Source organism: Equus caballus, chromosome 4, assembly GCF_041296265.1.
Source record: "Equus caballus isolate H_3958 breed thoroughbred chromosome 4, TB-T2T, whole genome shotgun sequence".
Taxonomy (NCBI): domain Eukaryota; kingdom Metazoa; phylum Chordata; class Mammalia; order Perissodactyla; family Equidae; genus Equus; species Equus caballus.
Genome location: NC_091687.1, coordinates 42,992,408 through 43,019,925, shown reverse-complemented (window position 1 = coordinate 43,019,925; position 27,518 = coordinate 42,992,408). Strand labels below are relative to the sequence as shown.

The following is a 27,518-nucleotide window of genomic DNA, read 5'->3' as shown; positions in this document are numbered from 1 at the left end:
ACATTCTCTACCGGGCTGGACTACCTGCCACCTCGCTGGGTGTGAGAGACGACCTGCAAATACATTTCGGTTTCACTCATTTAGAGCAGAATGATTGGAGATGACGCTTCCAGAAAAAGCAGCGACTTTTTAGAGTGATTCTCTGCCATCTGAGAGAGGGTCTCGGGACAGACAGAGGTCAAGAATTTCATTGTCCATTATTTACTGTGACTATGACTTTCTACGTATGGCAAGGGATTTTGCCGTATTATTTTTATAGTGATGAATCCATTTTTATAGTGGTATAAAGTTTACTTTAAAATTAAATTTAATAAGTAACGTTAATTTGAAGAAAATATTAAATTCATTGTACAGGTGGTACTAACAGTACAGCAGATGGGGCAAAAATGCCCCAGGTGGTTTTCAAATAACTAGGATGGCCAGATTTGTGCTATTACAACATGTAACGTAAGAGCCGGAAAGGGGAAGGTATGGATTGGTGAGAGAGATGGCTGTAAACAGGCATATCTATTTCTTGACTAAAATGAAGTCCAATGACATCTTGCCTTACTATGAATGCCTCATTGCATAGGGACTTTCCTACCGTTCAAGTAACTTGTGTCATTGTCACACCAAGTAGCAGGAGACAGTCTTTTAAAAGGCCCGGGCTCCTTTGCATTGTCCTCATACCACATTCTGCTAGGAAACATTTGAATTTTTATGGCTTTCCTGCAGTAACAAATTTCCCTCCAACTGTCAGGATTTGCTTCATGCAGAGTAAAGCAAGCAGCTTTCATTTTCCTCCGACGAAAGGGAATAAATAGAAATAATATGCTGCTTTTCAGCCAGCTAAACCTGACCTGACTCTCTTTATTCGTAGGGAAATGCAGGATTCAGGGAGAGGACATTTTCACTGAGGTAAATAAGCCCTCTCGACTGATGAACACTATTATACTAATACCAGAGGAAACAAAGGCCAGAAGATGGGGGGCATTAAGTAGAAAGGCAAACAGAAAAATAGCAGACAAATCCAGCATGGGGACAAAAGCAGGCTCTACAACATTGGAAAAATAGGGGAAAATCCTTTAAGAGAAAATTGCATGCAATTTTTTGGCCTCAATTAGCCTTTTCCACAAAGAGCACTTTTCCACAAAGAACCCATTAAATAGCAAATGAAATTACATCGGTTTTCAGTTGCCATGGCATTGGTTTTTCCTCTAATGGACTTCTCTGGTCCCAAGTTTTATGTTAGCCTGACTTATTTTCCTTGTCTGTATGCTGTCTCAATTCCCTCTGTCCAGCCACGAAGTGACGTATGTGACTTCTCCTCAAAGTGCCTACCACATAGTCCAAGAGAGAAAATTCATCCCTCAGCTATGTCCCCAGAGACTCAGAGGGTAAAACTGACCATCAGCAGCATTTCGTTAACCAAGAACATAACCGTTTCCATTTATTAGATGGCGGCAGTTCCCATCCATGCACTCAGGGCCCCTGGAGTCATTCCCAGATCAGTCAGAGACCACTTACTGAGTACTCCTATATGCCAAGCACTGCTCAAGACGCTGAAGACATAAAAATGCAAAAAGAAAGGGATGCAAGATGCTCACAGTCTTCTAGAGTTTCCAGACTAGGAGACCTCCCTCCCAGCACTTAACCTTCTCCTTTTCTCTATTTCTCCATCCATAAAATGGGTGAAATTTTCCCCAACCATCCGATGCACCGTTTGTGTTTTGTTTTGATATATTTGCCAGGTACCATACTTAAAAACAAAAAAACATTTGTTATGCAAGGAGCTAAGCATTAGCTATGATAGCAAGTTTGACTCTGATGATTTGGATATTATTTTCTGATACACATAATCGTATATAATTTTTAGAAAAATAAGTCTACTCTGTACATACTCTCCTATAAACTTCTTTTTAAAACTCTTTCCATGTCAATGAACATTCTTTGCCAACATCATTTTTAATGTCTGTATGGTATGGAGGTAACACAGCTTAAAATTTTTTGGTTAGATATGCAAATATTTTTCAGTTTTTCAGTAATATAAATTGCTGCGGGTAAAAGAAGAAATCAGGCAATTTTTTGAGACTCTAAATATATTAAAAAATAAAAAAATGCCGATATGTATATTTTTAAATTGTGACATATTTTAAATGTTTTCCTTAAACAGTCAAACCTTCTAATGCAAAAATAGCAGATAAAACACACTTATAACTGCCCTATTTTGAAGACTCATGGAATTAGGAGAAAGTCTCTTAATTTCTAGTGTTCTACAGGTTGTGTGACCAAGCACAATTCTGTTACCATGATAAGTGTCTTCCTTCTTTCTTATCAATTATCTCTTTGACTCAGTGTATAACCTTCTTTGGAGATAATATCTAAAATCTGAATTTGAGGCCCTACCTAATGAGAGCCCTGAGCCAAAGGGTCAAATCAGTCTTAACCCAGGAGGTGGACTTTCTGAGTTCAAAAAGGTTTTCAGCTTTTTATACATCCCTCCCGACGGCACCCATTTACACTCCACTGAGAGTGTATGAGAGTACTTTCCCGTGTGTTTGTCCACATACGTATTATCATCTTTTGTGTTCTTGTTAATGGAATGAACAACAATAAAAGCATCCAATTGTTATTTTAATTGATATTTACTTATTACCAATGAAGGTGATCATTATATTATCTTTATTCATTATTTATATGCTTGTTTTTTTCTGAAATATCTATTCCTGTTCCCATTTTTTGTCCTTTTGTTCTCTTCTTTTCCTTAGTTGTTAACTTCCTTACTTTACTTCTTAAGATTTAAGAATTAAGATGTGAGCCTTTTGTCATATAGTCTCAAATATTTTTTCCAGTTTTATGACTCCCTTTTAATTTTATGATCTGTTTGCCGCTCAGAAGTTGAACACTTTCACTTTCTCTAATTTATCTTTCTTTTCTTTATGGCTTTGGCCTTTGAGACCATGATGCCAAAGAGCAAATACGTCTTTAATGGACTTCCATTCTTCCTCTCTGATCATCATCAGCCTAATTCATTAGTGTCAACCTCCAGGGAGCCTTGCTCCGCCTCCCCCTTGCTCTTCACTCCTTCTGATCACTAGGTAGTGCCCCTCTGTCAACCGAGACGTGGGAGGCAAGGAACAACAGCACCCTTTGGGAAAACTGTGTGGCAACGCTTCTAAGGAGTGAAGGGGTTGGCAGCTCTCTGTCAGTATGTAGTTGATGAAGTCGCAAGAAAAGGTAGTGATATAAAAGGTCAATAATTAAACAAATACATAATTTCTTAACTCTCTAAAAATTTAAAACATAAAAAGCTTAAAAGTTTAAATTAATTAATTAAAATATAAATAAAAACTAAATTTAAAAATAAATGTATAAGTAAATGTGAAAGCGGGTGATGAACACCAGTGGTAAGATGAGTCAGCTGGTGCCTATCCCTCATCATGCGTCTCTGCGTTAGGCCCTTCCTCCTAGGGCAGGAGAGAAGGAGAATAAGCCAGGCTAATTTTTTTCTCCTTAATTCTCCCAGGTTGAGAAGACCATGGCATCTTTAAGCTTGTTCTCCCATACTTCCCCATGACCTTTACATACCTTCTCCTCTCTCATCAAAATTTCCTCCCTTTGTTCTCTCATTTTTGGCTCATACGTTATCGAAGGGGGAAAGCTATCAGATATGAACTCCCTCATCACTACCAAATCTATAAATGCTCTGGCATTTAAAGCCATCTTTTGCTTTGGCCAATGTGTTAAAAATGAGGATTTGTCTCCTGGTCTCTTGATTTCATCCTGTCTCAATTTCTCTAAGATCTGGAGCTTTCAGTTATCCTATCTCATGCACCGTCCACGGTTTTCCTTCTATCAGTCATTTCCTTCAGCACACAAACATTTCCTTTATCTCCAGCTGTAAATAATACTCTTCTATGACACCCCCTCCCCCTTTAGCAATCATGCTATTCTTATGCTCATTTTTGCAGCCAAGCTTCTTTTAACAGTTGTCAACATTTGCCATCTCTAGTTTCTAACCTCCCATTCACACCTTCTAATCTGGCTTCTACACCCACCATTTCACCAAAGCTATTTTTGTTGACGATAATTCTTTCAATTAATCTAATGAACATCTAATTAAACCTCTCAGTAGCTGTCAACATAGGTGACCACTCCCTCCTTCTTGAACCTGCCTCTTTCTTAGTCCCTGTGATGCCAAAAATGCTCTTGAGTTTTCTCCAACTTGACTTAGCAATCCATTTCAGTCTCCTTTTTTGGCTCCTGTCCATCCTGCTAACAGCTAAATGTAAGAATTTATTGGGGCTTGGTCCTAGATTCTCTTTTCTCTGCTACCTTCTTTATCCAGGTGATTTCATTGGTTTCAAATACAGTCTACAAGCCAATAGTTTTTAACTTATAGCATTAATCCAGAACTTTCTTCAGAAAGCTATACTTTTATATCAAGTGCAACCTTGACGTATTCACCTTGATGTCTCAAAGAGATCTGAAACTTCTCAGGTTTAAAATTGATCTATGAGGACTCACTCTGATTTTGAGACAACGTAAAGCTATTGCAAGCAAGTCAGTGGAGTATTAGCAAAAGATAGACATGTAGATCCCTGGATCCATCCATATTTGGCCAATTGATTTTTTCTCTCTTTCCTTCTTTTTTTGTGAGGAAGATTGGCCCTGAACTAACATCTGTTGCCAATCTTCCTCTCTTTGCTTGAGGAAGATTGTCACTGAGCTAATAGCTGAGCCAATCTTTTTCCACTTTGTATGTGGGACACCGCCATAGCAGGGCTTGATTAGCAGTGTGTAGGTCCGTGCCTGCCGTCTGAACCCGTAAACCCCAGGCAACTGAAGTGGAGCACATGAACTTAACCACTATGCCACAGGGCTGGCCCTGGCCAATTGATTTTTGACAAAGATATCAAGGCAATTCAAGAGTAAAGGAATAGTCTTTTCAACAAACGATGTTGAAACAATTGGACATCTGTATATAAAAAAGATGAACCTCAATCTGTACCTTATGCCATATATAAAAATTAACTCAAAATGAATCAAAAGCCCAAAAGTAAAACCTGAAATCATAAAACTTCTAGACAAAAACATAGGAGAAAATCTTTGTTACTTGAGCTAGTCTTAGATACAGCACAAAAAAGCACAAACCAAAACAGGTAAAAATCGATAAATCGAACTTATCAAAATTAAATACTTCTGCTCTTTTAAAGACACTGTTAGGAAAATAAAAAGTCAAAGAATGAATAAAAATATTTGCGAATCACATATCTGATAAAGGGCTAGTATCCAGAATATATAAAGAACTCTCACAAATCAATAATAAGAAAACAAGCAACCCATTTAAAAAGAAAGAAGAAAAGATACGAAAAGATATTTCACTAAAGTGAATATACAGCTGACAAATAAATACATGAAAAAATACTTAATATCCTTGGTCAACAGGGAAATTCAAATTAAGATCATAATGAGATACTATAATATACCTTTTTGAATGGCTAAAATAATTTTTTTTTTAATCTGACATTACCAGGTTCTGTAAAGGATGGAGAGCAACTGAACTCATACACTGCTGGTGGGAATGCAGAATGGTACAACCACTTTGAAAAACAGTTCAGCAGTTTCTTATAAATTTACTATACAGCCCATCATCCTACTCCTACATATTTACCCAAGAGAAATGGAAACATGTCCATACAAGAACCCGCATGCAGGGCTGGCCCGATGGCGCAGCAGTTAAGTGTGCGTGTCCTGCTTCTCAGCAGCCCAGGGTTCACCGGTTCGGATCCCGGGTGTGGACATGGCACCGCTTGGCAAGCCATGCTGTAGCAGGTGTCCCACGTATAAAGTAGAGGAAGATGGGCACGGATGTTAGCTCAGGGCCAGTCTTCCTCAGCAAAAAGGGGAGGATTGCAGGCAGTTAGCTCAGGGCTAATCTTCCTCGAAACAAAAAAAAAGAACCTGCATATAAATGTTTATATCAGCTTTTTTTCAAAATTGCCAAAAACTAGAAACAAGCCAAATGCCCCTATACTGAGGAGTAGATAAATTGTGTTACACCTGTACAAGGAATACTGCTCAGCAATAAAAGTTCTGGTTTCCTGGTGAGTGCAACCACACAGATGCATCTCAAATGGATTATGTTAAGTAGGAAAAACCAGACTCAAATGCTGCATATTATATAATTTAATTTGCATAGCATTCCAAAAAAGACAAAACTCTAGGGACAGAAAACAAATCGGTGGTTCTTGGAGGTGAGACAGAGTGAGGGCATCAACTACAAAGGGCATCAGGGAACTTTTTGAGATGATTGTGGTGATGGTTTCATGACTATGTGTTTCTCAAAAATAGTAAATTTTACTGTGTGTAAATTTTACCTCTATAAATCTGACTTTAAAAAAAGACTAATTTAGCTATCTTCTCCACATACATGCTTCATCCTCAACTCTCCCCATCTTAAGAAAAGACATCGCTATTTACTGATTTTCTAATGCCAGAAAACTGCAATGATACCTGAAACTTCCTTTCCCTTCATTCCCATCCATATCTAATCCATCTCCAAATGCTAGCAATTCTGCTTCCAAAATATATTACAAACTCATCTTCTCATCTTCCTATCCAGGTTTGCTCCTTAGTGCAAATCACCGTCCCTTCTCACCTACAAGATTGCAATAGCTTCCCTTAGGGTCTCCCTGCTCCCACTCTGGGCCTCCTCCAATCCAATGCCTGCATCAATCCAGAATGATGCTTTCAAGTGAAAACGAAACCATGTTTTTGCCCTTCTCAAAACTTTCCAGTGGCTCCATTTCTAAACCCCATCCTATGGCCCCCAGCAAGCCGTATATGATCTAACACGTGCAATGTCATCTTGTGGCAGTCCCCTCTCCCCTCCTCTCTCCCACCCCACCCACAGCCGTGACACTCTGGCCCCACTGGCCTTCTTCCATCTGTTGAATAGTCCAAGATTTTTGCTCTCCTGGGAACTTTGCACATGCTGTTCCCTGTACCTAGATTCTTCTTCCTCTTGGCTCCTTCTTTTAATGGTTAGCTCCTTCTCATTCTTAAAATTTGGCTTACATATCATATGTTTAGAGAAATCTTTATACATTTTATAATAGTTCACTCCTGACATTCTCTTTCATAACACCTTGTTTTTCTCCTTTCCAAATTTACAATTATATATTTATGAATCTGTTTTGCTAATAGTTATCTCCTCTATTAGAATATAAGCTTCTTCAGGGCAGATACTATTTTCTCTTTTCACTTACTTAGCATATTACCTGACATATCATATGCGCTAAATAAATATTTGTCAAATAAATGTGTAAATTAATGAGCCTCCTACAATTAAAAAATTATCAGACTCTAATGTGATCATCACTAAATGACCTGGGCCAGCACACACATATATATACATGTATGTGTGTGTATGTATATATGTACATATATGGGTATTTTTGGGTCCCTTGAATGAGGCTTAATGCATCGGGATACCTACTATATTGCCTGAGTTCAGTAAATATCACCAAGTTTCAAAACCATGAGTGTGCAAGTGATAACAGTGTCAGCCACCCAGAAAGGCTTACCTCTCCAGACCAATTGCTTGGCACAGAGAACGGAGCTTGGAGTTGTACAGAAGTGTAAAGCTGTGTGTCCACTTAAGGAATAGCAATTGAGCTTTGCTCCACGGTCACAGAGGATCTTAACACAATCCAAGTTGGCCATTTCACAAGCCACATGAAGAGGGGTTTTCCCATTAGGCCTACAGTTGATTGTAGCATTGTGGTCCAGTAGCACCAGAAGACACTCCACGTGACCAAACAAGACAGAGAGATGCAGGCCTGTTGCCCAGGAAGACTTTAATTTATAACTAGGCAACCAGTACCCTGAAAAAGAAAAGAAAAGAAAATTGAACTTCTTGGCCTAGAATTTCTCCCTACTTTGCGAGGATTTTTACAAAGTATTTTACTTTGGTCACGTTTATAAAATTGGGGAGGAATGATTCAGAAGCCATAAACTAGTAGCTGGTGGGTCTGCAAATGTTTAGTTTAGTAGCATATCTGGATGTTTTTAAGAGGGACAGCCACTCTTGACTTCTCACTGTCTCTTCTGCTCTCTATCTCGTTCCTTTATTTACTTTACCTTCCTGGCATTCCAAGGCATTTGAGCTTGAGATCTTCGTTTACGTGATTGCATTTTATTTTAACTGGTGAGTTACAGGAAACTCTTATTAAAGAATTTTTTAACTCCCAACTATTGTCTTGAATGATTCCAAAGCTGTTAGTTACAAGCTTATAATTTTTATTCCATCACAGTTCTTTTTCCCTATAGTTGTGGCTGTTATTGTCAATCTAAGGTGTGAATGTATTTGATGTCTTTAAAAAATTTGTCACACCAAGATTTTATTTGCCAGCCTGTCAGTTTATACAATATCTCTTTCGAAAGAAGACTTGACAGCAACTCACAAGATTTACACAATACAGGATTTTCTAATGATCTAGAAAATAAGGGCAAAGAAAAAGTAAGGTAGGAAAATAAAAAGAGGTCAAAGATAAGTACACAAAATGTAAACTGTGTCGTGTACACTAGAACAACATTGCAAAATTAGCCTTTGAACTTCCTAGCACCCAAAATAAACAGGAAAGCATGATGTGTTGCACAGTTAACTATGTCCACAAGCTATATACAAATTAATTGTTGAGAAGAATCATAGTTGTTCCTAGAACTGAGATCTTTCAAAAATTTTTCCCATTAGTTGTTGGAAATGTCCTCTTCTCTCTCCTGTCTTGCCTTTTTCCCCGTGACCTTTGACTTCTAAACAATGAGCTAGCCCCTTTTATCCAAGCCTCTAACAATTGCCATATTTGACAAGGTATAAAAGAGATAACTTTATAAACCTTCTTTCAGTGTCAATGCTAGAGCCATGGCATTAAGCTCACCGTAAGTGGAGAATGGAAGATAGATACAGAAAGATGAACTATTGATGGCAAGATGAGATGGAGAGAGAGCTCAACAGCTTAGAAGAGACTCTAGGGCTGAAACAACAAAATAAATTTTAACACGGATAAATCGTAAGTTTGCTTTTAAGTTATAAAAATCCCACTATACAAGTACAAGGGAAGCAGAATATGGTTTAATGGTAATTTATTTGAGAAAAGACCTAGGGATTTGACTTGACAGTAATCTCAAAATGAGCTGACAGTGGGATGGAGCTGCCAAAAAGCTAATACAATCTTAAGCCACATTAACAAAAGTGCAGTGCCCAGAACAAGAGAAGTAAAAGTTGTATTATTCACTGATTAGATGGGGTCAGAATAAATCTAGAATATTTTGAATACTTCTGGGCACCAATGATGAGCATCTGGAGGGCACTCAGAGGATGATGACCACATTAAAAGTGGGCCTGGGGATCAGATCTTAAAATTTCCTCATTTAGGTGAAAAACACTACACACATGCCACTCCTGGGTATTAATCCTACAAGTATAATCGCTCATGTGTGAAATGCCCTATAAGTGCCATTGTATTGCAGAACTCCCAGGAACACCTCTTGCATTGAACTCTTTGTGAAGAGTATAAAGTTCCCAGGAGTTGTGAATCCTGGCAACTCAGCCTATGGACAAGAACACGCACTACACCACAGCATTGTTCTCAAAGGTTAACGATTGGAAACATCAGTCCTATCTTCATCAATAGGAGACTGTTTAAATAAATTACGGTGTATCTATACAATCGGATACTATCAGCCATTATAAAGAAGGGGGCATTTCTATGTATACTGATAGGGAAAAATCTCAAGATATGTTATTATCGGGTAAGAGAAGCAGGAAGCTGGACAGTGTGCATAACATGCCATCATATGCAAACATATTTATAAACACCTAGAACAAGAAACTGGTTGCAGTAGTGACTCCAGGAACTGGGGGACTGGGAAACAAGAACACGGATTTACTTGTCCTTGAATGCCCCATTTGAGCTTTTATATTTAGTACCTTGTGCATGTATTACTATTTATAAAAATAAGCAAAATTAAAATAAGCTATTGTCTCCCTGTCCAGAGGGGGAAAAAATAATTTAGTTTAAAGAGGCCATATAATATAGGGTGATACACAATGCTGATTAATCCTGAAGGAATGAATGAATCCAACCCAAAGTTTATTTTTCTGCAGCCCACTTTCCAACGTAGACACACACACACAACACACACACACACACACGCACGCATACACTTTAATCCCTTTTTCCTCCCTTTCAGAATTGTAGGGCCATTTTGCTTTCTCTTCCTCCCAACTCTCCCGCTATCCAAATCTGCTCTTTGTAAAGAAATCCAAGGTTAATTCACACCAAGGTCTAGAAAACAGAGGATAGTTCAAAGGGTGACCCTCTTGGGATTATCTGAATTTATCTAGGAATGCATATTCAATTAATAGAATTAAGTTCTAAGATACTAATTCGAAATTCCAGACACTGAGAAGGCGACATATTTGGTGATACGGACTTTCCTTAGCAGAGATAAATAGAATCACAGACAACTTGAGCTGGAGTATTAACCGCGTGCCTGTAATTTGTGTATATGTGTAGTGTGTGTGTGTGTGTGTGTGTGTGTGTGTAAATAGATATGCACACACGATATATGTGTATATATCCATTTATACATTTCTACTTAGCTATGTACACTGAATATGCCTTCCAAGCAAAGTTTTTAAACTCTATGGTATGCAATCTGCTTTTGATAATGAATGAATCACATTATCACTGATTCTTAGTCATTTTAATACTCAAAATCCTTCAACAAGCAATTTGCAAAGACATACTCTTCTAATTGTCTTGGAAAGAAGCTGGTTCCAGATCTGAAAACAGAAGTGCGTTTTGCCCACCGATTAGCAGCAAAGATTAGGCAGCTCTATGCAGCCACTGATCGGAAACTCAGGCCTGCTTCTGCAATGGGAAGAAAAATGACCTCAAAAAGGAAGCGGCAGAGAGCTGATTAAGAAAACAGCATTTTGATGCAAAATCAGAAACATAGAATGTTAGCACTAAGGGGAAGATTATCCACTCCAAGCCTTTTATTTTCCAGATGAAAAAACTGCTACTTTTTCAGCCTGGTAGAGCCATGACTTGCCTGCCTCAGCCCAAGCGAATGGACTGAGGACATGTGCAGTGCAGGATTTCCATCTGTCTTTGTCTTTGTGGACGCAGAATAGGTTTAGTGCCAAGCCTGCCTCACAAATCACGAGGAAGGAAAGAAGATCCCAAATTCATCTATAATATATGTCACATCTCTGATACGGAAATGCATTTGCTTGTTGATTTTTTCTTCCTCCTAAATTCCCAGTAGCACCTAGAGAATCTATCCTGCGCATTTATGACATGAATCAGTCATCCTTGACCTCTCAGTCAGTTTCATCTTCTTTTCCTATAATCATAATCATTAGCCAGTATTTACTGAGCTCGGAGATCGCCAAGGTCTGGAATTCAGCCAATGCCCCAAATGGAATCGTGCCTACAACTCACCTCTCCTAGATAGGAATGTGTGTAGGTGGGTGGCAACAAGACACCTTAGCTGAGTAGACAGCTCCCTGGCTCAGGAAATATGGTAAGGAGGGAAGTGTTCGGCCATCTTTTGGAAGGGAGCTGAGTGGAGAAATAGGAAGAGGACAGGCTGTTGCATATGGATCAGGGTCTGCTGAAGTGCATCTTGACACTGTGTTGCAGGATTTGGTGGTGGTGTTTGAAGAAGAGTTTCTGGGTAATTCAACCCTGAGCATAGCAGGAAGACCATCTGCAGAGAAAGGAGCAGCTCACAGCAAGGAGGCTACCCACAGATAATCACCACCTGAAAGTGAGGCTGCGGCCACAGGTCACTGTGTACCATGTGTGGAAATGAGCAAGTGTCTTTCCACCACACCTCCCCTCACTGAGGACCAAACCTGAGGAAAATCCATCTTCAAAAACCACAGCGACACAGCACCTATTAACACACTTGTGTCAATACTGACATGTCCAGAGATCAGAATTTGTCCTCCAAAATACAACCGCCAATAATCACAGAATGATAGAAATAGAGTTAAGTAATCAGGCAGATTCATTTTTTCATATTCTCCCTTTTTTCCTCAGCAGAGTTGTCCCAGGGCTTCAGAACCTAGAATGTGATTTATTCTTAGCATTTATCTTTCAAAGGGCCTCCCTCCGCTCACTTCTGCAGATGCCAGGCTGCCCTTTGACCTCGTGCTCAAACTGCACAAAGCACAAGGGTGGAGCAGAACCTGGGAACAAAGCCCTCGAGGGGGTGGTGAAGAACCCTCTGCCTCCCCTAAAGTAAACCATGCACACTCTCGCCCCAGGTCTGCAGTCCGTGAGTAGTGACGGCTCCTTGCACAAGAGTTCTGCTTGAGCAAGGAGCTTAACTAGGAAGAAGAGAAGAAAATACAGATTCTTGGGGCCCGGCCCCGTGGCTGAGTGGTTAAGTTGGTGCGTTCTGCTGTGGTGGCCCAGGGTTTCACCAGTTTGGATCCTGGGTGTGGACGTGGCACTACTCCTCAGGCCATGTTAAGGCAGCGTCCCACATGCCACCACTAGAAGGACCTGCAACTAAGATATACAGCTATGTACCAGGGGAGATTTGTGGAGATAAAGCAGGAAAAAAAAAGATTGACAACAGTTGTTAGCTCAGGTGCCAATCTTTAAAAAAAAAAAGAAAATACAGACTCTTTCTCCTATGCAAAAATCCCACAAAGAACTCTCAAATACAGGCCATGCTCATGTGGATTTATAGTATCTACAGTTTCTTTGTACCTTCTCCAGACCATAATCTGTTTACATAATTTTCCCTTCATAACATCGTAGATTATCAGCATGCAGGGGATTTAGAGCGGGTCTTGACAAAGCCTCCACTTTACAAATGAGGATAAAGATCTTGTAGAGATTAAGTAGCGTAAATGCCCATGTTTGTGTAACTAGTACTGACAGAGGTCAACTCAATCTCTGGTCTCCCCCAGATCTTCAAATAGCCATCAGTGATCTGCAGGCTACACATAGTTCACTTCCAAACCAGCATTACTTGTAGGCAAATGTTCTAAAGTGATTTTAGAAGTTTTACCCCAAACAAAAATATGCAGGGTAATCCTGTGTGTGTGTGTGTTTAATTTAAATCTGAAACCAAAGAGATATGCCTGAGTAGCTGAGTAGACAGCTCCCTGGCTCAGGAAATATGGTAAGGAGGGAAGTGTCTGGCCATCTTTTGGAAGAGAGGATTGATTCGGCTCCAGTGCCGAGGGGGATGTACGCATCTCTGGTAAACCTTCCGCTAAGCCTGGGCTCTGAGACAGTTATCAGTTATAATGTTATCTGAGTCCAAAGAACCCCACACATGAGAAGCCTCCGTTATTACAGCCAAAGGTTACACACGCTGCTTGGGGCTGGATTAGCAGACATTTGCTCTGCCTGTGTCCACGTATTTACACAGTCCTGAAGGATTATAGACTGAAGCACAATTCTTGGCTATTTTTTAATAGCTAATATTTTGAGAATAAATCTCAGAATTCTCCCAGGAGAGAAAAAAAAGTAAGCTTGCAATGTAAAATTTAAAGAAAAAAGTTTGAACTTCTAAGAAGGGAAAAGAACGCTAGGCTGGTTCGTAGGAAAGTAGGAGAGCAGATTTCTGGCAAAGAGGAAAATTAGGTGATAAAGAGATTATTCATTAAGAGAGTGGAAATAAGAGCTTTCAAGATATTTGGACGACAGTTGCTACCTAGTAAAGTAGACAGAGGACCTGCCAGAAAGTTTTCCAGTGAAATCATTCATTGGTTATTTTAATTAAAAATATGACTACCAACCACAGACCCTGCGGCTGTGGGCCGTTAACGAAGTACTTAAAGTGCATTACACTGATTAATAGAAGGACTCTGATTAACCTTGCTGACTAGGGAATTTCATATCAAAGAGATAAGTGTGATGTTCTGCCTGTATCGTTAACGAGCCAAGGCTCATAGGTCTGAAGGAGAATCAAAATACGCAGTTGGAAAAACCTTTGGAAACAGCTCTAGAGACGTTCACGGTTCCAGTATGGAGATGATGAGCCAGAACCAATATCAACAGCCCTTGAGCTTTCTTCAAAATCCAGCTTTCACTCTGAAGACTGTGTGCTTGGGTCATAATAAACTTTATATCATTGACATCCCTTGACTATTCAATTATTTATTGCTTTTGGCTGTTGAAAAGTTGTTCACGTATTTAGCTTTTCTTCCTGTCATTCCCATTTTAAATGGGTGTGATTTGGCTTATTCATTTTTGCTTTTAAGACTCATATCTCTGCCCTTCCCTAGGAGATAACTCAAATGCCAAACGGGATGTTTTTAATGCTTACTTTACAAAGTGTGAGAGAAGGTTTTTTCAAAATTGTTTATTATTTATTTATTTGTTTGTTTATTTTTGTGTGTGCATGTGAGGAAGATTGGCCCTGAGCTAACATCCATTGCCAATGTTCCTCTTTTCTCTTGAGGAAGATTGTCACTGAGCTAACATCTGTGCCCATCTTCCTCTATTTTATGTGAGACACCGCCACAACATGGCTTGACAAGCAGTGCTGAGTCCACACCTAGGATCCAAACCTGCAAACCCCAGACCACTAAAGCAGAGCATGCAAACTTAACCACTACACCACTGGGCCAGCCACAATGAGAGGTTTTCTTTAATTAATAAAATATGATTTTATCTGAAGATTTAATTACAAAGGTTAAAATAACTTGAAAAAATAAAATTAGATCTCAACTTTAAGAATCATTACTAGGTGTGGGGGCTGGGCAGGATCCACTTTTTGAATGTGAGCTCTGGAAGCTGGCTTCTAAATCTGTTCTCTATTGCACAGGTAAGAGACGCTACTCAGTGAGATGGGAAAGCAGAAGTGGCTTTCCAGATGCTTTGTTCTAACTTCCTCACAAAATCCACATTTTCTATTTGCTTAGGAGGTCAACCTTTGATTATTAGTCTACCAATTAGATTGTGGGTTTGGGGGAGCAACATTTAGATCTCAAGTTGATTTTTTTCATCAACAGAGTTCTGAGTTGCCTTTCCAAAAATTATAAACTGACTTTCATACTGGCTTAGATATGCTATATTTAGGGAAAAAATGTGGTCACTTTTTGAAATCCTATGAAAAATGCTTTGCTATGTCCTAACAAAAGAATAAAAATGATTTGAGATTAATTGTAATACTGTTGATCTCCTGCAAGGCAATCAAATGTTGAATATAGGTTATTTTATTATTTATACAAGCAAATTTAAAGGTAGCATGGTATCTGTTATAGGCTTTACACATTGTCTCGCTTATTAAGCCAAAAATACCTAAAACCTGAAGATTCCCACACTTTAAAAGTGAACAGGTAATGTTCTATTTCCTCCTCTGAATGCTAGTCCCATAGGTTTGTTTATTTTGTGAAAATTAATCAAGCTGCACACTTATGGTTTGTACTCTTTTCCGTATAAAACTTTTCAAAAGTGCTTTAAAAAAATCAAAAACTAGTGCATAGCAACACAACAGCATTCAACGTTCAAGAACCTGCTGTGGTTTGATAAAGTCTCACAAAGTTTAATCCCTCAGGACCACACAGAAAACGGTCTCATTCCTTAGAATTATTCAGAAAGGACTAATTAACCCTAACTAATTAACTAACTTACTAACCAGTGTAGCTTGCTCAGCTGTACAGTTTCCTGGGAATTCCTTTGTGACTTAAGAACTTGCTATACCCACTTAGGTCTACTTTGCTTGGCTAGCAATTAGGATTCTATTTATCACTTCCATTTCTGACTGAAATATGAAAAGGTTTGATAATGGGGTTGGAGGACATGTGAAAAAGTTTCAGGAAACTTTGAAGAAAGATGAGGCTTTAATCCAGGTTTAAGACTGAAGAGACAGCTTCTTATACCCATATTCACGTTAAACAAAGAGTAAGCACATATCTTTCTGTGTACACACATGTGCATGCGCAAGCGTGCACGCACACACATACACACACACACACAATTTCTTGTACAAACCCCAAAGATATGACCACAAATCCTATTATTTCTGTGCATACATCCACCTGGCATGCATAAGAGTGGAATTGTTCTCTTCCTCTTTTTCTTGTCTCCCTAATTGAAAGCCACATCCCACAGTCCTAACACTATGAAAACACTCATTAGTGTGAATGAAATTTAGCTCTATGAGGACCATAGAAGTCAACTCATATTGACAGAAAGAGTTTAAAATGCATTTCTTCTCATTCAGGGCGGATGACACCATTGGAAGTAGAAGAAACAACTCCTTCCCTCTCCGGAGCCTGCCCCTAAAACTTTCTCACAACCTAAGAACCTTCGCATGATCTGTGCAATTTGGCACACTCAGGAGAGGAAAAAGGCAGTCTTCACAACTCAGGTCAGTTAAATTAGCCGCTGGCTTGGACCTAAGTTATTTTACATTGGGCACAAAGGTAAGTTTTAAAAAGTACCTTAAAGATGTGTTTAGCATTCGGACAGTCTTTCACTGAACGAATCCATAAGAGGAAAGTAATCTAATTATATAGTATACATGTTTTCTTTTCCGCAGAGCCCCGATGAACTACTTTTTAAAAAACAGACCTCTTCTTTACCTTCCTGTCAAAATTGCAATGCCAATTTATTATAAAGCCTTCAAGTAAAAATCATAAACATGGTAACTGGCCTCAACTATTCTGTCTTTCTCTTAGAACTGACAATCAGAGCATGGTAAATTAACGTAGAAATATATATCATTAGCATTAGTTTCTGCAAACGATGGTGCCGATGATTTATATATGAATGGAAGGTATTTCAAACATGAAAAAAGAATTACTGTCTCTCTCTAAATGCTGCACACAAGCCCTCATCATCTGTTTTGTTTAAACTGATGTCGAACACGACGTTTGTTCGCAGTCCGCTCACCAGATGGCCCTGCGACTCAAGTTCTCCCATTAACTAGCTGATTTGAGAAATAAGAATTCGAGCAGTTCTAATTTATTTCTGATTTATTAGGCATGAGTTCCAGAAAATCTCTTGATAAAAACAAATTCTGTTCTAATTTTGTTATCCTTAGTTTTTTGTAAGGCAGATACTCTGTTCAAGTATACCTACAATTTTGATCTATTGTTGTAGTCAAGGAAAAAAAGTTAACTTTTTGGTTTTTCTGGTTTCAGCTTTTGTGCCTGAACTGCAAATTCATTACAATGATGAGGACCCTCAAGGTGCATAATGACATTAACCATTCATTAACCCCCAAAATGGGGGCAAAAATCCTCTTGTTCTCCAGATGGACATAGAGATGATATATCTTTAAATGGCTGTGTTAACCGAGAGTTGGCTGCCTGTCCCTAAGCCAGTCCCTCTGTCTGAATTAGGTCTCAGCAGCCTATTTAGCCATAATCTAGATATGTTTTCTTTATTTTATGTCATTATAGGGAGAAGAGAAGTTAGAAGAAAAGTGCGTTACTAAATATGAGTGTCCAGGATTTCAAATTCCAGGCACAGGGATAGAGAAAGAGAAGAAAAAGGAGAAAAAGAAATAAAAATATATATATATATATATGATTTATATATGATATATCATGTATAGATATCAGCCTACATATATGATTTATATATGATATATCATGTATAGATATCAGCCCATGATGTGGTCTAGTTTAAAAAGAAAGAAAAGATTAAATTAGAAAGATTTTGAAAATACATACTTAAAGAAACTATAAGAGCTAAGGCTTTAGAGTGGGTGACTGACACTGCATTAAAAAAAATCCATTTTCTATCAATTTTACAATTACACCTATAATTTTTACCTTGTTTATAAGATGCCAAAACCATATTCTCATCTTCAACTTCAAAAACCGTGTCCACATCTATTTGCCTTTGGATTAAAATGGCCTTCAATTTTCCGAAGTCGTTTAACTTTAGAGCCTCAAGGAAATTTCTCTTAACTAGCTTGGCAGCTGCAGATTTCGTCCTCGGGGCAGCCGCACCGTCCATCCTTCCTCTCCCTCTGAGCTTTGTTGTGGTTTATCAGGAGAGCGGCACCAAGCAAACAGGCACATGCTGGAGAGCCACAAACTGTCGGCTAATTTTATCCCAAAGTTATGCGGATCCGTTCTATTTATATAGGGATCATTTCAAACTTCAAAATATCCTTCTTGGCTGTCACTGTATTTTCAGGGCTTTCAAACTGGTTCTATACTAACCGATTCATTGAATAATATATTGTGTCAATATGAAGGAAAACCCTTGCCATAATTTTCAGAGAATGAAATGTCGCTATTATTCCTTATATGATCAAAGTAATAATGTAAGATTTAAAAGCTCTGAATGCTTTTTCTTTTTCGTCAGTAAAAACATCTGGTGCCCAACTGGAGATCCAGTGTCTAGCTCTGATTAACCAATAGCCGAAAATGAAAATTTGTTACAGTTGCTGATACATGTGCTTCTGAAAACCTATAATTTTATAATCTGAGCCTGCAAAATCAAGCATAGTCATGCACATTTGAAAACAAACAGAAGGTTTTTCAAGTGACCTAGACTTGAAAATTTTCAATGTCACGAAAGAAAGCAGAGTGTCATGATGGTGGCAGGGGACTGTTTTGGTAAAGGAGACTAAAGAGACCAAATAGCTAAAGGCAGTAAGTGAATGGGCTTTATTTAATCCTGTACTATTTTTTTAAAAATCAATTAGAAAAGACTATATTTGGACAATTGTGGATTTGTGAATATGGACTAGATATTACTTGATAATATGAAATTATGGTTAATTTTTTAAGGTGTGGTAAAGATAGTGTGGTTATGTAAAAGAATATTCTTATTCTTAAGTGATGCATTGAGGGGTAAATTGTCATGAGGTCTAAAACTTCTTTTCAAATAGTTCAGAAATATAACAATAAATGTGTATATACATACACACATACGTGTGAGTATGTAAATAGAGACAGAGAACGCAAATGTGGCAAAAACTTAAAAGTTGGCAAATCTGATGAAGGATCTATGGGTGTCCATTATATTATTCTTCCAGCTTTTCTATAACTTTGAAATTTTTCCAAAGAAAAAGTTAGAGAGAAAAGTAAATACTCCATTTTGTAATTTATAAATTATTAAAAATCAGAAAAATGACAGTAAGCACTAATTTGAATGCAAAGAAATCACATTTTGTATGTTGTTGGTGGGAGTCAAAACTGGTGCAAACTTTAGGCAAAATAATTAGCAACATGAATTTTGAAAAACTTAAAATGATAATAGTATTTGATTCTTAAAATTTACCTAAGAATGTAAACATAGATGCAAATCATAGAATAATTTTTGAACTTATTTCCTTGATGCATAACATAAATGCAAGAAAGTAGAAAGTGACAAGTCTAAGTATATAGCTTGTCAAAGTTTTACAAAGTGAACACACCCATGTAACCAACCCCAGGTCAAACCATAGAACAGTTCAAGTACACTTGGGACCCATTTAAGTCCCCGTCCAATCAAAACACTCACCTGACCCCGAACGACAACCATTATCTTGACTTCTAATACTGTAGATTAGTTTTGCTTGTTTTTTAATGTTCAAAACATTTTGTTAATAATCTTAATTTTTAAATCTCCAAGAAGACAAAATTTCAAGCTTGAGAGGCCAGCCACATGGCCTAGTGGTTAAGTTGAGTGCACTCTGCTTTGGCAGCCGGGCTTCAGTCCCTAGGACGTGACCTACCCCACTTGTTGGCGGCCATGCTGTGGCAGCATCCCACATACAAAATGGAGGGGGATTGGCACAGATGTTAGCTCAGGGCAAATCTTCCTCAGGAAAAAAAAAATCAAGATTTAACATAGTGTAAAACATGTGTTCTGAAAAAAAGTATGGATAAATGAATAAAAATCTATGTGAGGATGATTACATTAATAATAATAAAAAGTTTGGAAGCAATTAAATGATTAACAGCAGAAAATCTGATAAACAATTCATGGCATATCCATATAATGGAATACTCCTCAGTCATTATGACTTAGTAGATCTATATTTATTAAAAAATATCTGTGAGATAAATTATAAAATAGTATGTGTAGTATAAATATCTTTAAGAAATATCCTTACTTGTATAAGGTACAAATATACATTTGTATATACCTAATAATTTGTCTATACTTACATAATTTGTATATATTTATATAATGTTCAAATGTATGAATATATGTACCATGTGCACACATAGGAAGAAAAGTCTGTACGCATCCATTCCCAAACATCATCAGATTTTATCTCCTAGTGGTAGGATTACATCTTATTTCTTATTTATCCCTTTCTCATTTTCTAAATTTATCTACAATGAGCATATATTACATTTATGACAAAAAGGTATTTCTGTACTGAATATATTAATAAGGATAACTTGTTAAATCAGAATAGCTACAGAATTCTAGAGTCCATGAAGTAAGGAGCTGAGCCATTCTCGTGTCCTCAGTGCCTAGCAGGAATGAATAAATGAATAATGAATGAATAAAGAATTATTCATTGATTATGTACAATGTCCTTAGCACTGTGCTCAGTGGCAAGTAAGACACTGTTCCTTTTATGTCCACGTGGGGAACTCAACTGGAAGTATAGTGTTTACTGATACAGTTTGTCCCTTTTCAATAAAACTAAGAGAAAAAAAAGCACTCCCAATAGAAGAAACAGATCCAGAAGTTTTACATTATTGGAGGATAATTAGTGCTAGAAAGGCCACTAAAATTGACTCTACTTAAAATGAAGACCAAATTTCACAAAATGGGGTGAAAATTCTTTTTTAATTCATCTTGAAAAATAAAAGCAAAAATTACTGGGAACATTTTTTTGTCTAATATTTAACAAAATTTAGGTTGACAGCAGCTATACGTAATTCATAGAACCATAAAATAAAATGTTTACTGTTTTCTGAGGAAGATAATTTTTCTGATCCAATTTCATAATAATCTGAGACAGTATCCTTTACTTTTTGAATGACTTTTGTCAAACTAATGTAAAAAGGATCATATTTACAAAAGCATTCAAGAACCTCAGTAGTTTTGCCAAGGGCCTCTCTTCAGCCTTTGATAGTCCAACGATATTCAAACTCAACGGCTGGAGTTCCCACTGGAACACTTATAAAATCCTCATGTTTTCCAACTTTTCTTATTAAATTGTTAACAGAAATAACTCAGCCAAATTCTCATTAGGAAATTATTTTGTATGTGATTTGGGCAGTTCTCCAACATTTTCACCAACTTCATGAAATCTTACCTCATTGAAAAATTTGCAATTACACTTTGTGATGGACATCAGATAATCAGAGTAAGATATAGACTAAATAGTCAAGGATATTTTCTCATATTTGAGTTTGCCACTTTGTGGCCTTAGGGACTGAGATAGTGGATAATTAGTTAATAGGCCTCATAATTCTTTTCTTTTTTTTTTTGAGGAAGATTAGCTCTGAATTAACATCCGCTGCCAATCCTCCTCTTTTGGCTGAGGAAGACTGGCCCTGAGCTAAGATCTGTGCCCATTCTTCTCTATTTTATATATGGGACACCTGCCACAGCATGGCTCAACAAGCAGTGCGTAGGTCTACACGTGGGATCTGAACCCGTGAACCCTGGGCTGCCGAAGCGGAACATGCAAACTTAACCACTGTGTCACCAGGCTGGCCCCAGGCCTCATAATTCTTAACGGTAAAGTTTTAAATAAATAAAAATAAAGTTTTAAATCAACCCTACCATTCCAAATTTTACATTTCCTGCTTTCAAGAATATACAAACAAATCGATGACGGAGCCAAATACTGATGAATATTGAGAAGAAAACACAAGACAATAATTAATTAATTAAATAATTAAATCTCACATCTTTGTTTACAAAGCAATCCATCCCATTACAGTCATGCATCGCTTAAGGATGGGGATATGTTCTAAGAAATGCGTCATTAGGCAATTTCATCATTGTGTGAACATCACAGAGCGTACTTACACAAACCTAGATGGCATAGCCTACTACACACCTAGGCTGTATGGTACTAATCTTATGGGACCACTGTTATATATGCAATCCTTCATTGACCAAAATGTTGTGATGTGGTACATGACTGTACCGAAAAATTAGTCAGAAGTTTCTGTGTAACATTGAGTCAAAATTTGCCTGTCCATAATTTCTTCCCACTGGCTCTAATTATGAACATGCAATCATATATTTATTCCAGACTTGTCCTTGATGAAGGTCTTTCTAACATTTGACAATAGCATCGTATCTCCAATCGATCATTTTTTTCTTCAAGTAGTGTCAACTGTTCCTTATTTTGGGTAGTTTTCAGAATTCTCTGGTCTTGCCTGCTATCTCCTGGATCTTCTCTATTTTACTTGATGAACACCCCTCCTAAAATTTGGTGCCTAAAATGAAACACAATATTTTTAGGGGGTGCTGACAGGTACAGATTATGATGGATGACACTAGGGACACTGCTTTTGTTGACATTTTGTTGGGATTCTTAGGGGGCACTCTGCAAGTCTGCCTCATGATATAGTTGTAATTCCTTCAGCAAATACCTACGGAGCACCCACCATGTGCCAGACACATTCAGAGCACTGGAGATACGGCAGTGAACAAAAAAAGACAAAAATCCCTGTCTGTGTGGAACTCAGCAGGCTAATGGATTTAAGTGGTAATGGAAGCCCCCAGATCTTTCCAATCTCCTGTACACTAGAATTTGTCACAATTGCAAGTTTACTGAATTTCATACAGAAATAATAGAGTTTGTTTGCACCCAATTAATTGATTTGATCCCCCTTGTGGGTTCTCCACCTTACTTACAAAGGGAAGGACAACTTAATTTTAGTCCAACCTGATATGTTTAGTCTGATCCAAATATTTAGCAGTCTCTTTAGGTAAACGCTCAGTCTCTTTGGATACAATCCTCTATCTCCAAGAGTTCTGAATTTCCCTCTAAAATGGTTTATGGAAATATGGGATATGTGTAGGAGCAATACTTAAAATATTAATATCTAACAACCAGTATAAATTAGAAGAGACTTTGGCCGTAAATAACCAATACGGCCAGGCCAGTATACACTCAATCAGGGGTAGGACCTCATGAGGGGAGACAGGGTCCTCAGACGGACTCATTGTCCTCTGGACTTTTCCTGATCTCCATGGCAGAGTGGCAGAATGGCTCCTCTAAATTAGTTCTATCTGGTATTCATATTTCTAGCTCCGGCTGCTGGAGCACATGATCCTGGTCATTTGTTTCTAATCTTGATGTCCTCGAAACAGTTCAGCCTCTTGGCCAAGTTAGTCCAATTGATAATCAGAAACCCTATGTCCTCTCCCTCACACTTCATACAAAAACCATGAAGAACCAACAGCTTTCTGTAGCCACCTTCTTGCCATCCTTTTAGGGCCAGAATGCAGTGGACTGGAGTTCTAGCTAGGGAGGGACTTCTCCAAGGGGCTATATCCTCCCTGATGCTGGGCCACTAATCTCAGTGTCCTCAGACCTCCTCAGGCAAATCTAGTTGCTTCTAAGTCCCTCCTCCCTCCACTGCTCCACCAAAGTTCAACCCTGGAAGGACATCTTTGAACAGGGACGAGAACATGGCATCTAACGTTTCAATCAACCTCTATCTGCTTTCATAATCCCTCAAGACTTCCCGCCTTTCTGGCTAGAAGGATCCAGTTTTGAACTCTTTACTTCTCTAACTTTTCCTTTTTCTCCCTGGGTCAGCAAGCCTGTTGACCTTGTTCTGTAAGTAGAAGAGTTGTCATCTTTGCATTGTGGAAGAAACTCCATGATCCCGAATCCTTCAGGCCTGGTTCTTGAAATCTGCGTTAAAAAGGACACAAAATGATTTAGAAAAATCCTCATTTTCTTAGTGCTTGACCTTCACAGCTATTGTCTTTCTAAAAGTCAGCATTGAGACTTAAACTTAATCAATGGCCGATTTGTCCTAGGGTGCTCCCATACTGTCTTTCCTCGGGTTGCTGAGCCTCAAGACTTGGCACTGAAGGCTGAAGGCTACAAGGAACATGATTTAAGAAGGAAATAAAAAAGCATTCCTTTAATTTTTGGAGAGAAATTTACAATTTTAACCTAAAGACAAGAATTTAATTTTTCCCACAGAAGCTATTTCAGTCCCGTCTAAACTTTGTGGAATAATTTGAGAAAACAAAGCAAATTTCCATGAAGAAATGTATAAAATTGAGAAAGTTATCTACATTGTTGTGCTAAAAAGTCCATTATTGACCAATTTATCTGATCAGCAGAGGATAAAACTAAGAGATTATTATTTGCACTTACAACACAAATGGCAGCTTAATTAAATTGCCCATCAAAGTCATTCTAACGTATAGAAAGTAATGTGACCAATGCTAATAAAACAGATTGGAGACCTGCCTACATTATCTGGACCATGGCTTCAAGTCACCATCTCTCTAGGCCTCAGGAGGCCAAATTACACAGTGGCCATGTTTCATGCTATCTATTCAGGCCTGTCAGAAATTCCTGTCTCCTCAGCTCTTAAAGATGAAAACTCTCCACCCCATAAGATGAGTTTTCTGTTAGTATTTCATGACATGCCCAGAACAGTGTCTTCTGCTCTTGGAATAAAATAAAGAGCTTTCTGACAAGGCAAAGATATTGTGGCAAGTGGCCTGTAAGAACCTCTTGTACTCTCTGGGGACCCATGGGAGTGGCAGCAGGCACAGGAGCTCAGCTGTCCGCTTTCTTGATGTCTGTGTACAACACAGTCTGGCCACTTGGAGTATCTTCTCTGGAACACAAATAGCTCCCTGGTCCCTTATGGAATTTAAAAATGAATTTGATGCTACTAAGCCAGCAATTATTTATCAAATGTAACCATAGAGAAGAAATCAGAGGCCAAAGGTTCTAAAATATACCTACAGAAACCAAAATTTCTGTGAAAACAGAATCCCTTGGGCCTCCCTGACTTTCCCAGGCAGATGAATTAGGCTGTCCTTGCCATCAGCTCACAAAAATGGTTCATAAGGTGGTCTGACCCTTTCTTCTTAGCTGTTATACTTAAGTCTACCATGTAGCATCTTACTCATTACATGTCATCTTGTTTTGTTTCTATTATTTCATATAGTTTAATGGTGTTTCATAGTGTTAATGCTTTGTATAAAGATGCTTTGGGTTGTAGATAACACCAACAACTGGAACTGACTTAATGGTAAAGAAGATTTATTGGATCACATAATGGACAATTCCAGTTGTAACATGGGTTTCAGAAGAGCTCTGATCCAGGGATCTACAGTGTCAGCGGGACTCTTGCAGGTTGGCGGTCCTCTTAGCAGTATAATTATAATTATTATCATTATTTCTAGTTTACCTATTAGGAAAACTAGGAACCAAAACTATAAGTGAATTACACAAAGTCAAATGGCAAATAAGTAACAGAGCCAAGATTCAAGCCTGCGTCTTGAGACTCCAAGGCAACGTTGCTGTTGAGCAAGGGCTTTTTATACACTTTTGTTTAGATTAATAACAGACATTATATTAGGATCACTGAGTAACCTAGAAAAAAATCTGCTTACATTTATCCCTTCATTCAGTAAATATTTATTGGGAACTTACAATGGGCCAGGCACTGTATTAGTTATCTTTTGCTACATAACAAATAACCCCAAAATGTATTGGCTTAAAGCAACAATAATCATTTATTCTCTCTCCTGGTTTCTGTGAGTCAGGAATTCAGACAGGGAACAGTGGGAAAAGCTTGTCTCTGCTACATGATATTTGAGGCCTCAGCTGAAAGACTCAACGGCTAGGAATTAGAAGATCTCCTTTCAAGATGGCTCAGTCGCTTGGCTAACAAGTTGGTGCTGGCAGTTCAGTCCTATCCACGTACTCCATGGGGCTACTTGAACGTCCTCATGACATGGCAGCTGGCTTCTTCCAGAATGAAAAATCCAAGACAGCAAGTTGGAAGCTGCAATGCCTTTTATTACCTAAACTAGGAAGTCATACCCCACCACTTCTCCATAGTCCATTGGTCACACTGAGCAGCCCTGATTCAATGTGAGATGGGGATAAAAGAAAGGCATGAACAGCAGGAAGCAGGAATCACGGGGGTCCATCTTAGCTCCTGCTGGTGATTTCCTAAGCACTTTAGATACGTGAAGAAAATCCCTACCTTTATGGAGCTTGTATCTAGTGGAGGGGCTGTGGGGAATCAGACAATTAAAAGACAGACAGTGAAGTAGATAGTTTGTCAGGTGGTAACAGGTGTCACGGAGAAGAATAAACTAGGAAAGGTCCAGGGCCACAGCTACCCATAAGTCACCCTTGCACAATCAGAAAAAAGTGTACTCCTCTGGGTCAATAAATTGGAAAAGCATCCTCCACTTCCAGGCTGGTCCTGGGAAGGTGTTATAGCCCTGGAAAGCATTGTAATTTCAAATATACGGTCAGTGAAGTCCTCACTCTCCCTCAGCAAAAACTTATTAAAGAAGTGTGAGAGCAAGTCATGCTGATATCTGAGGGAAGAGCTTTCTAGGCCACAGGAGCAGGAGATGCTAAGGCCCTGAGATAAGGAAAAAGAGGTAACCCTAAGAGGCCATCTCATTTAGATGCTTCCACCTCATTTCACATATTTTTGAAGCTCAAGAAAGCTTAGGAGTGGAACCAATCGATATCCATTGATTTCATTTCTTCCACTTCTTGAATCCAAGTCCAATTCTCTTGAAGTTAAGCAAAGAGCTGCATCTTCATATTTGCTGTGTGTCTAGCCTGATACATAGTAGGTTCTCACAAAGGGATTGATGATAGTTTTATATTTTCCATAGATAAGCAGTAAAGTGCACCTTATATTTCTTTGTGGATATTCAAAATTGAAGTGGAGCAAAATCCCAAAATTTCCAAACCATATTAGGGTTTCAATTCTCTCTCCTCCAAGGCCACTATATTGCCCTTGATGTTGGGGCACACTAATAGGATTACAATAGAGATTATAATAAACGAGTAGAATTAGAACTAAACTTTTGTAACAATGCAGATCAATTCTGTGTGCTAAGCATACTACTTCATAAGAATAATTCCTACACTTATAAGAATTAAATGAAAGAATGTATATAAACATGCTTTGTAAAGCATTCCAGAAACGTTACAGGATTACCATTGCTGCTGTTCGTATCAGTGGGCTAACAGAACATCACAACTCTCCTGAGAAAGACTAGACGGTGTCACTATAAAAGAGCACTGGACTGGGAAACCTGGACTGTGTCCCCAGCTCTGGTGATAATTAGCCGTGTGTTTCAAACACCTCTTAGTGACTCAGTTTCCTCTAAGTAAAATGAGACCTACTAGACCCACCCCCCAGAGACTGGGTTTTTTTTTCTCTCATCGAATGTAGTGTCTCCTGGATACTGGGCAAAACTTGACAGTGTTTTATAAGGGCAGGAGGGTCCTTGCCATGCCTTTCTGAACGGACTGCTCGTGGTCCTTGCCCACAGACAGGCTCAGGTTCTGTCTTCAACCAGTTGGGGGCTCTGAAAGAACTCTCAAAA

General features: G+C 38.4%; 1 protein-coding gene across 6 annotated transcripts in view; it reads right to left on the bottom strand.

Moving 5' to 3' along the window:
- ASB4 (ankyrin repeat and SOCS box containing 4) overlaps window positions 1–27,518 on the bottom strand; it is a 118,717-nt gene that overhangs the window by 49,111 nt on the left and 42,088 nt on the right. For 5 of the 6 annotated variants that reach the window (XM_070265707.1, XM_070265706.1, XM_023639234.2 and 2 more), the window contains 2 exons: window positions 23,732–23,817; window positions 7,569–7,868 (listed from right to left, as the gene is read on the bottom strand). In XM_070265707.1, the coding sequence (XP_070121808.1) occupies window positions 7,569–7,868; window positions 23,732–23,759 (328 nt within the window). In that variant the 5' untranslated portion in view covers window positions 23,760–23,817. Of the gene's footprint in view, window positions 1–7,568; window positions 7,869–17,806; window positions 18,085–23,731; window positions 23,818–27,518 lie in introns of those variants that run through there. The other variant, XM_001493628.6, reaches the window with a different exon arrangement.